The 11,685-nt window shown below is 34.0% G+C and overlaps 1 protein-coding gene across 4 annotated transcripts; it reads right to left on the bottom strand.

The window, feature by feature from the left end:
- Nucleotides 1-233: 233 nt before the first annotated feature.
- Nucleotides 234-10,527, bottom strand: LOC113712072 (agamous-like MADS-box protein AGL11). 4 transcript variants are annotated; one of them, XM_027235360.2, is made up of 10 exons: nt 10,291-10,527; nt 8,795-8,985; nt 3,252-3,333; nt 3,067-3,128; nt 2,433-2,532; nt 1,686-1,727; nt 1,542-1,583; nt 844-1,001; nt 583-642; nt 234-479 (listed from the first exon to the last, which is right to left on the bottom strand). In XM_027235360.2, exons 2-9 carry the CDS (start codon nt 8,974-8,976, stop codon nt 624-626), a joined length of 687 nt encoding a protein of 228 aa, XP_027091161.1. In that variant the 5' UTR covers nt 8,977-8,985; nt 10,291-10,527; the 3' UTR covers nt 234-479; nt 583-623. The 4 variants fall into 4 exon arrangements, with proteins under 4 accessions (XP_027091161.1, XP_027091159.1, XP_027091162.1 ...); XM_027235358.2 differs by having other exon boundaries at nt 3,252-3,336; nt 10,291-10,429; XM_072068023.1 differs by having other exon boundaries at nt 340-475; nt 3,252-3,336; nt 10,291-10,429.
- Between the last annotated feature and the right edge of the window lie 1,158 nt (nt 10,528-11,685).

The following is an 11,685-nucleotide window of genomic DNA, read 5'->3' as shown; positions in this document are numbered from 1 at the left end:
AGAAACTCGCTTGAAAGCAGAAGGTAATTGCCCAGGAGGATCACACGAAATCAAGAAAGAGCTCAAAAGGCAATCTGAAAGCGGGTGGTGTGCAATTTTATGATGGAATTCCAGATATTCTAATGGTTTTTCTTTATTTAATTTTTTTCAAAACATTTTGCCAACTTTTTATCAAGCATAAATAAGTTATCCACCTGTAAGAAACAAGAAACAGCATCTTTCCACCATTTGAATACGAGAAAGAGAGAGAGTAATTCATAGATGTATGGATAATTACTAGCTAGTAGTAACATTAACAAAAGAGAAAACGATTGATATGGTCAACTCAACACACACGAGTTGCACAAACTATTAGTTCCATTTTAAATTGTCAATCTGCTTTGTCTCGTTGTAGTCGCAATAATAATATTACAAGCAAGTCAATGCGAATTATTTCGAATATATGAACTCCAAGAGGTACCTTCTCAGGTAGAGTCTACCTGCATCAATAGTGAAAATGTTATAAGATTGGAATAATTTACCCCAAAAGATAATCTTGAAAAATTGAAGGGCTAATCAATCACAAATGTAAGAGAACATTACCAAGATTAACTTGGAACAGAAAACTGGTACCTAGCTAGCTATTAACCTACTAGATCCAACCTGAAACGCAAAATGTGGACCTTAAGCTAACAGCATTCTACATTACAGCGTGTTTGCCCAATAAGAATTTTATATGTTTGCATAAAACGGTAGAATCTCATGTATCTCAAGAGATAGTTTTCGCAGTATGCAAACATATTGATCACGAACTTTTTCTTGATAGTGCACAAGCTGAGAAGGCAATATGTAGGATATGCTTACCCGAGTTGAAGAGATTTCTTGTCAGGGACTTGAAAAACAGGCACACCCTCCATCATGTTGAGTTGAAGCAAATTCCTAGCCAGATAAGCCTGCATTTCGTTGTATTCTTGCCCAGGTGGCACAATGCTCAGTTGCTGAAGCCTTTCATTTTCTGCTATCTGAAACAAAGAATATAGAACATTTTATTTTTGTAAAATATAACTCTTTTTTTTCTTTTGTTAACTTTAAGTGTAGATCTCCATATAGATCTATGTTTAAGCTCGATATTTATCTCTTTTTTTTAGCAAAATTGAACTTTTATTAATCATGTGAAAATCAGGTTTAGAAAGGGAATCTCAGTCACCCTACTACATCACAATCATCTCTAGTGATCTAATCAATCATTATACACATTCTAAAATACTTAGCTATACAAACAAAATTTCTATACATTTGCTCAACTATATCAGACAATCTGAATGTAATCCCCATTCCATATTTATCTTTTAGTTTTCATATTTTTAAGATATAGATATCTGTAACACATGGCTCTTAAGATTTGGTTCACTCCATACCACTAATGGTTGTATCTCTATTCTCTACTAGGCAACATATATACACAACTCTGCTCTTTAGCATCTTCCCTTTATTGTGAATTTCTGTATTCTTGGAATGTGTTAAAAGCATAGTAATTTAGCATCTCCTGTACTGAATCTTACCTTAGCTCTAAGACAAGCATTTTCCTGTTCCAGCTGAATTTCCTATTAACAAGAAAACAGAAAAATTAATAAAAACTTTCGGATACAGTGTATAAACATAAATGCAATTATAAAGCATGGCACCGTAGAACTTAAAAACCTTACCCTCTTTTGCAGGGTATCAGTCTCTGCAAGTATCATTTCATGCTGTTTAAGATGAAGACAAACATGAAAATGACAATGAGAACATAGGAAAATTAAATGTAGTTGGCCAATAGTTTGAATCATCAGTATTAATTTTCATACTTTTCTTGGGAAAAAAAATATCTATATGAAGTTTTGAATAATGCAAGGATGAACCAAATGGCTATATATTAATTATTGAGAGGGCGATAAATTCATGTCCACAATAGAAAGAAAATAATGAAAGCCTATCAGTTTTGTCAGCCGGTGAATGTGTCCATGAATGATAGGCTGTATTCCTTTTATGAGGTGAAATCTAATTCTGGGGCAAAACTTTAGTATATATCCTGAAATATTTTCTAATTTTTTGTGGGGCAAGAGTTTAAATTTACACAAAATTGTTTTTAAAAATTTTAAAATTTTTAAGTAAGAAAAACTTATTTTTCCAAAACTTGGGGGTGGAGGCCCTCCCTGCCACCCCTAGTTCCGCCCATGCCTGTACCTATTTCGTTTTAACGATTAAAATTGGATTGGAGTTGTTTTCTGTCAAACTTAAGTAAAATTTCTATGAAATACTATAATTTAGTGTAAAACAAGGAACCAAACACAAACTATTGATTGTTGTCTCCTTTTTAGTGGTTAAGGTCTTATAGGCAGAACTGATACTATGATTAAACTTAGTCGTCCTATAGGATGACCTATTTGGTTCAATTTTCGGAACAATAATACCTTTTTTGACCTGATTCTTGAGATGCCTCGTTCAAGCCTGTTCTCCAACTGCTTCAGCTCCTTCACATTCAGGGAGCTTAAACCTTCTCCCATGAGATGCCTGCAAGAAAAGATTTCAGAAGCTCGAATTTATATAACCCGACTGACGATCTGATTCTTCCTATAATTGCCACTTAAACAAATTGGACTCTGTTTTTAAGAGTCCTATGACATAACATTTCAGCCTGAACATATTTTGGGCCATTTTTATCTTATTTGAAGGAAAGTGTGTTCACTCTAAAATTTATCAGTAGATGCAAATGTCGAATGATTGATGCCCTTTAGTTGTTAGTAACAACAGAAGTGAAAAAAGACTCCACTTTCTCAATTTTGGCAAGGATATAGAACATTGACTAAATAGGGGCGTTGAACGAATAGAATCTATGATGGTCTTTTCCCATTGCTGATCTAAGTTAGAATAAAGTTAATCTTATACATATCATAGGTATTAAATCAATAAACCAACATTAAATTAAGAGTATCATATCCCAAACTGACTCTTCAATTAGCTTCTCAGATGTTACAATCTCATGCATGCTTCTGTGTAGAAATTGTTGGCAATGGTAAATTTAAAACAAAAAATAATAATAATCACCTGTTGGAATTCTGGATCATCTGTATTTGCTGGCGCAGTTTCTTGGATTCTTGCTGGTAGAACTAAACACAAAGCAAGGGGTTAAAGTCTACAGCATATTTTAGAAAACAGCTAAGTTTCTGTTGCTACATGCATAGAATATTATACACGATTTGTCTGAAGTGCTAAGAAAGTAAGCATTTTACTTGAGCATTGATCTCCTGAGTGGAGCAACTGTTTGAAGCATCTGTGGTTGCCTTCCTGTACCGGTCTATAGTACTCTTTATGCTGCTACAAATTGTTCGACAATCAGTTGTTTCAGTAACAAGAAAATATTTGGAAAATTCTTGTGACAAGTTAAACAAAAATACTACTATTGGTACAATACTAATTCAACCTACAACAAATAAGTCTAAAGCCTTATTTGCATTGCCATTTATCGTGGAAAAGTTATTTGGAGTTTTTGGAAAATATTCGCGTCACATATTTTTCAATCATTTCGTTACCTCAAATACGTCACATTTAAAAGAAAGAAGTACTAAGGTATTTTTTCTTTTTGACAAAAACTTTCAAGAATTTCAAAAAAATGCAATCCCAATGGACTCTAATTATTTACTAATTACAACCATAAGACACAAATTCAAACTGACATAACATATTATGGCGTAGGAATGAGGAAAATTCAGCTGAGATAGACAATTGTGGAAATGCTATAGATTTATTAAAGATGCGATATAAGAGAGCTCAGAGGCAGAAACCTCTGTCGAATGATTCCAAGAAGGGAAAATTACATCCCCTTTTGTTTTCTGGAGGCTTGGGGAAGAACTACTCACAAAACACAGAATCCCAAAGTGTATACAAAAGAAGGCAGACACGCACTGGCACTAACGTGGCTACGTGAAGTTTTGACTCTGATGAGGAAAGTAATGAAACTCCTGTGGCCCCACAGACTCAGAGAAAAGAGAGAGGTATCTGAAGTTTCGAACTGACAAGGTCAACCAAACTTAGCGGAATATGTACTTGGTCAACTCAGCGCCTTATTACTAGTAGCTTTTTCAAGTCTGAGCAAATTTCCCATTCTCCAGTCTCCTGATGTACCCTGAAAGAGGTCCATGATCCTCCTTCAAAGGCTTGACAGAAAGTTGCAAAACTTGTTGAGGTCTTCATGTAAACAGTAAATAAGATAGAAAAAGCCAAAAAACAAATGAAAAGGTTCAAAAACTCTTTAGGGTGAGTAAAATCCAAAGATGCAACCTTCAGGGTGAGTAAGGAGTAAATGTTGGTGAATCCATATTGAATAGAGAACAGAAGCAGTAGAAGATACTGAAAGCTAAAAATGGAATTTAGAAATGAAGCGAGAGAAGTGTTACGACCAGAGAATATATTAAAAGGAAAAAAAAAAAAGGATGTGAATGTGGAGGTGATGTAAGATCTCCCTGCTTGAATAGTGTTGAGCTGAGAACACTAAATAGATGTTTCTTCACGACAGATGACATGATCTAACATAGGAGTGGAAGACAGAGGAGTGGAAAGAATGCTTGGTAAGTGGGTGTTTTTCTGGTGCAAGAGACATTTCTGAGTAGCCAAGCAAGAATGCACACGACAATGAAGCAAGCCAACCTTAGCCACATATGAGTTTAAGTTCAACATCCAAGCATGACTGTCTTCAAGAAGTGGTGGAATCTTAGAACAATGACATCAACCCATTATCCATTTTGATTGAGAGATATCATACTGATGTTCATCAGCCTCACCAATCACCATATCATGAATCAATAAAACATTTACAATGCCTTTCATGCTTAATCTTCTTCTATTATTTGACCACCAAAATGGGTAATTTTGATACTACTTTTTTTAAAAAATTTTGATAGTATTTGTTACATGCCGTTACAGTTAATAAAAAAGAAAAAGAAAAGAAACAAAAATTCTAGGGCGATCATGCTTACTATAAATTGTTGTGGTGAGTGTTATCACATCTTTTGAGACATGTTCAAAAATGATCCATTTTTCTCCAAAAGCCGCTAATCACATGTGTGCTCAGTTAAGATAATTAAAGCATTGGGTTAATTATGCTTTTATGGGAATCACTAAGACCAATCATAAGCTTATCATTTTCAGTAATTGCGAAGGATAGTGATGATGGGATAAGCTGGACTAAACTAAAGTGAAGAGTCAAGTCTGACCAAATAAGTCATGAAACACTCAAAACTAGGAATCAGTAAGTGGCATTTGACAGAGCGGTTTAGCGACAAACCCTCATTAGTTGATGGAAAATGGGAAGTAGATAAGAAGCAGTAGCCATATTGTCATTCAAGAATCTCAACTGTAGAGCAAGTACTTGCTACAAAGTTGTAAAGCCACTGCCTCCACAGTTCATCAACCTTAAACTTATATACTTCATGTATGCTTTATTTTTTCCATATTATCATTCAAGAACCTCAGCTCTAGAACAAGTACTTGCTACAAAGTTATAAAGTCACTACCTCTACATCTCATCAACCTTCAACTAACGTTTTTTTTTTTATTTTTCAAAGATGATCAGCAGTGGTTCCCTACTTACACTCCTTGATGACTCAAACCCATAACCTTCAACTTATATACTCCATATATGCTTTATATACTTCATATTTTTTTCCTTTTCTTTATTCATATATCTTTCAGTTTGAAGAGATTGGCACTGCACATTCGTCTATCTTGAAGTTCCCCTCCTTCATGAGTATTTCATTCATTAATGCTTCACTTAACTCATGGTAGAATGGAAAACAGACATAGGAAAAGCAAAACTTTTGAGGTTTCGTTAGTACTAATTTCAGGTTAGGAATTATGGACAAACTTTTGCAGGGTTGTGGTAATCAGGGACTCGGGAGATGGGAGAGGGGAGAGGAAAGAGAGAGAAAGAGAAGGAAGGGGACAGGACAGCCAGGGAGTACACTTTTCACAGAAAAGAAGAAGAGTAGGACATGAAAGAGGCAGGCAAATTGAAGGCCCCCAAAGATGGAAATAGGCAACAAAACAAATTAACTTGAGTGGTAAACTGTAAGTTCCCTTACTCGTTTGGTGCTTGGATATCATGTGGTACTATAAATAGTATTATGTTTTCTTGGTTGTTCTGATAAAGCGCGGCATTTCAAGAATATGGCAGGGGTGGAGGGTGACAGGTGAGTACTGAGTACTATGTACTGCCACCATAGTAAAAACAGCTGCCCAATCATCCCATTTTTATGTATTCAAATAGTGTGTTGAAGATCTATTTTTTCATGCTTAGTCAGAAGCCAAATATTTATTGAATCATATATTTCACCTCCCAGGAAGTTTAACCATGATTCCTTTTGGCAAGGTATAGTACATTTTTTAAAATTTCCAGTTTAGAAATTTTGGTTTTTTCTTTTGTATATTGATAAGTAAATGCGAAAATGGAACATATAGGGAATACGTAAATAATAAACCAAGATGAAAAGGAAATTGTTCACGTGTTTCATTGTACTACTTTTCATGGAAATTCATTCACAAGGGCACAAATTGGCGAACCATAACTATTTTGGCTATTACAAACAACAAAAGATGCAAATGTCATGGAAAATAATTTCAATATTATCTTTGCTAATTCTATGGGAATGGAGATCTTGGTAAAAGATGACAAATTAGAAATGTAAAATTTTTGTTAATTGAAATTGGTACAAAAAAAATTTTATAGTCCAACTTTTATTGCATCAAGAGGGAATCCAAAACACTAAGCAATTTGTTGCTACAAATTGGAAAAAGAAATGTTAACCTGATTAAGCATTTTACTTGGCAACTCAAGGATGAAGATTGATGGTTTGTGATCTAATTTATAGCTCACAAAGTTGTTCACAGCTGCATGTACTTTTGAAAAAAAAAAAAATTTTAAAACCTAGATATATAATTAGGGGCCCATTTATTGTACTTATTTAAAGTTTGAAGAGCAAATCAAGTCATGTTGAAGTTTAGGGACAAATTTCACTTTGTACCCTTTAACTATATCCAAGTTCTCATTTTGGTCATTAAACTTCAAAATGGGACACTTTAGTTCATAAATTATAAAATTCATTGTACTTAAATCCCTAAAATATATAATTTATCCATTTTAGTTCCTAAAGTATAAAATTTGTTCCAATTTAGTCGCTAAAGTATACCCACTTAGGCATAAAATCTGTCTCACTTCCTTGATGATGTTACTTAAGTCGGATAAATTTTATAATTTAGGGATTAAAGTGCCCTATTTTTAAGTTTAAGGACTAAAGTGGAAATTTAGGTGTAGTTAAAGGGTGCAAAGTGAAATTAACCCCAAAAAGTGATATCCTGTGTAAATTTTGGCCCTATTTTAGCATTTTGCCCACATTTAGGATCCATGGCGGACAGAGCTAAAAATGAATTTGGTTGCTGTAAAGCTATCAAATCATGAAGTTCATTTATAACTTATCATGCATATTGCTGAAACATTAATCCACATGCTAGTGAAGATAATGTTGAGATTAGATAGAAGACTTCAACCACTTATCACTGAGTCAGACATTGTGATAAAATTACTCATCCACTGCTGACATCATTCCTGGCAACCTTGCACTATTGCATATTTCTTTAAGAAACTAGCCATAGTAAAAAATTAACATATTTTGCACTTCATATAAATTTCTCAAAACAAGTTGTGACAAAAGAATAACATAGCAAAAAAAAAAAAAAAAAAAAGAATTTGATGCTTATGTATAATAAAGAAGTGTACTTGTGGAAGCAAGAGATAGAAGGAGATATAGCAGCCGGACATCTTTCAGGAGGGATTTTTTGGTTGGGTCTTCCAATAAAGGAAAAAACAATGGAGTAGCCATTAAAACCCAAAAAAAAAAAAAAAATCATTTTGACAATTCTCTTCACTTTGCACATCAACCATTGCAGCTTAATTGATAACATGTCTCAGTGAGTTACTTAACTAGCTATTGAGTAATTGTGTCTCTTCACTTTTATTTTGTCAATTTTCCTCTGCACTTCAAATGATTTATCTAAATAAGAGTTTTAAGATTTTTATCTTCTTCTCCAAATTAAGTAATGAACTTATTTGAGGCTTTTTCCTTTCTCAATTGATAAAAGAATAGAAAAATAAGTGAGTTTATTCCCGCTTTTTTCACAATAATTAGAGGGTTGTAAAAATGTCAAGTGAAGTAACAAGGGTTCCAATGAAAAACTTCTGATCTTAAATATCTACCCTTAGCCTCTTTTTTTTTTTCGTTTTTGGTCTCTCCTGAAAATTTCTTTTTCATTTTTTTCTCTTGAAGGTCTCTCCTGCAAACTTCCGGTATGCGTCAGCCTCTATTTCTGTGGTCTTATTTCTTCCCCATCTTATACTGAATTCCTATTATTCTCATTAGACAGCCAATGACCTAAAGTACACAGGAAATCTCTGATCAGGCTTCATCAATGACTAAAGATTTTCATCTGCTGATTATAAATCTGCTTTTTGCATGCTTGTCTGACAACCTAACTGCCTCTTTCTGACAATTATAATACATCTTTGCATATTTATCACAACTTGACCAATAAATTAACAACAGAAAAAAAGAAAAAGAAGAAAAAAAAAGGCAAGATCTTTGTCACCCACATGCAATTCTTCAAGCACATTAAGTACATTATTACCTAGACATAACCTGATGGAGTTAAGAAATTCGAAAAGTTGCAACATTTCAGCTGAAAAAGTGGTGTTCTTTGAAATGCTTAGCTGAGTAGTGAAAATTACTTGTTGTTGGCATACTCATAGACGCGGCCGCGACTAGAGAAAACAATGAGTGCAACTTCAGCATCACAGAGAACCGAAAGTTCATAGGCTTTCTTGAGAAGTCCATTTCTTCTCTTGCAGAAGGTCACCTGCCTATTAGTGTTGTTCTCAATCCTCTTGATCTCAATCTTTCCTCTTCCCATTTTTCGAGTCTGCAGACAAAAACATTTTTCCAATGAACCCTTTTGATTTTTGACAAATTTTAACAAAATTACTAAGCCTAATCAGATCCATAAAGATAAAAATTGCTACCATATTCTTCCTTTTTTTTAAATTCTCCTCCTTAAGGAAAAGAAAAGATGAAAAGGTCTAGTAACCCTTGATTTTAGAGTCTGGACATCGAAAAAAGGAGTAGAACACCTCTAATCAAGTTACAGTATAAAAAAGATCAGAACTTTGATAGTGGATAATGTACCCAAAAAAGGGAATTTTTTGCTTCTTGTACACAGAACACATCCACCGGAATGGAGCGGAAGACTAAAGAGAGAAGACGAAGTTTTGAAGAAAAAGATGAGAAATTTGTAAGAGATGAATTAGACACTTAGATGCATATACTCTCTGATAAAACCAAAAGAAGGATCTTTTGAACGTTGTGTGAATAAATGGAATAGAAATGGAAATGGCCTTCAAGACCGAAGAAGTAAGATTAACAATCAAATGTGTTCTCAGGTATGAATAAGACATATTGCATAATACAATGATCGTATTAATTTAGATTTTCAAGAACATCAAGTAAGTTGATTTGAATGCAGGATCCTACACTCAAATTACATATGATGAATTTCTAAGGATTAAATACAAACTGGAAATTTGGAGAAAAATACTACCTCCATGTTGATACAACTTCAAAGGCTGCAAAATAAAAATTGATGGATGCAACAGCTCCAAATAGAACTGAAAATGGAATTTAAAAATGAAACCAGAAAACCCTTTGGCTGCACAAGAAAATTTTACAATATTTTCAATGAAAACCATAAAAGATGGCACCAGGGTTTGCACAGATTACGTTGGTAGAAAAAGCCAACTTTGAAGCAAGGAAAAAAGTATATTGTCTGAAGAAAAATATCCAAGATTTTCTCCAAAACTTGTGAAGTGTAGAGAAAGAATATATAGATCATGATGTAAGCCATATTTTGGGAAAAAGCCCAGCTGACAAAAAGATGAGAAAACAAAGGAAAACAAATCTCTCTTCTGAGAAGAATAAGATTTGATGATCAGTAGTGGAAGCAGCAGAAGCAGATCTATCCCTCTATCCCAAAGCTTGACTCTGATGAGTTCCAGACGGAACTTGCATATTTTTTGACATCATAATATTACTTACAAATAAAGAGAAAGGGAAAACGTTTGAAACTGTGCCAAATGCATGGAGGAATAGAAATTAAGAAAAGGGTTGTTTTCTTTTTCTTGAAAGAATTTCAGATGACAATAAAGCACCATCCTAGTAGTAGTTCGCAAACCTGATCAGGTTACTATTTTCCGGCGACTTCAAAACTTTTTCCGAAAGCTTACACGAGTTCCAAAGAATCCCTTCTAGGTGAGGTGGTTTGGCTTCATAGACTACCACTACTCAGCATCTCAGTTTCATAAATCATATGCCATAACCCCTTCATTTATTTATATCTCTTTCTTTCTTTGTCTATGCCTAGCTCAAGCTATGGTTGTGTGTTATGTGAGAGAAAGAGCGAGAGAGAGAGAAGGGGAGAGAGAGGGTGAAGAGAAAGACCCTAAAATGGCTTTTTTTTCCAAATTTATGCAATACGTGATGTTGTGGGATGGTTTGAATTATTAGCTTTGCAGACCAAATTCCCACCAAAAACTGCAATGAGATTGTCTTTTGTAACTGGACGAATATGCCCTTCTAGTGTATGAGAACTATTTTGCTGTACATTTTCATTTATCAAAGAATGCTTTATAAATACAAATCAAAAGTTTCAACAATAGTTGAAATCTTAGCCATTTAAATGTTAGTCTGATCGTTGGATGTTTTCAACTCTAAAACGTGTTGACCCCCAATTAATTAACGTGGAATCACTAATAATGATGCATGTTGGGAGTGCATCTTGGTGCAAATTGGAAATTTGCTGGATGTTGTTCCTTGTCTTGAAATAAGAATTCAGTTTTGACAATACTAAAATGCTATTAATTACCCTCTCTAGCTTCTCCTATCACTAACCACCCTCAATTTTACTCGTTTAGAATGTGTTGCTTGCCTTCAAGAATATTTGTACATGTTCTTTTGAAGGTTGATCTACAATTTATGTGAAGATATACTTATCCACGAAAAGAGCCTCAGCCAATTCATAGATAAGCAGAGTTTCATTAGTTAATGTCTGTTGTACAACAAAGAATATGCTATGCATTTTGTAATAATGAGGACATATATCAAAAATTGTTGAGGCTTTAGGATTTAAAGATCTTGGCTTTCAATCCTCCCTCCTTCTTCGCTCCACTTTTTAAATTTCATCCCTCCCTATTAAAACATAGCATGTATATCAACCAATACAAGTTGACTCAATTGATAAAAACGAGTCACTTTTTCACAAACCATTGCATATTTGAATACTATTGTCGATATAAGGAATGTATTAGTAGGCGATTTATAAAAATTCTTGTAAGTGACCTATGATTCCGGCACCTACCCACCCAAATTTTTATTTATAAAAAAAAAATGTTTTGACAACAAGAATTAGTTATTGGCATTGATAACTCTCTCTCTCTCTCTCTCTCTCTCTCTCTCTCTCTCTCTCTCTCTCTCAATTTTACTTTAATTCTCACCATCAATTGGTCACATATGTCTTTGGTGGCTCTATCAGTGAAGGTCCAAATGTGGATAAAATACATAATATACGATC

Source organism: Coffea arabica, chromosome 10e (genome assembly GCF_036785885.1).
Source record: "Coffea arabica cultivar ET-39 chromosome 10e, Coffea Arabica ET-39 HiFi, whole genome shotgun sequence".
NCBI lineage: Eukaryota > Viridiplantae > Streptophyta > Magnoliopsida > Gentianales > Rubiaceae > Coffea > Coffea arabica.
The sequence above is the reverse complement of the archived record's forward strand: the minus strand, read 5'-3'. Positions and strand labels throughout refer to the sequence as shown.

Coding starts and splice junctions, on each gene's coding strand:
- LOC113712072 (XM_027235358.2), bottom strand. CDS start 8,976: ATGGGAAGAGGAAAGATTGAGATCAAGAGGATTGAGAACAACACTAAT. Junction 2,533..3,066: donor ATGATCCAGAATTCCAACAG/GTGATTATTATT, acceptor CTTTTCTTGCAG/GCATCTCATGGGAGAAGGTT. Junction 1,002..1,541: donor ATGCTTGTCTTAGAGCTAAG/GTAAGATTCAGT, acceptor TCTTTGTTTCAG/ATAGCAGAAAATGAAAGGCT.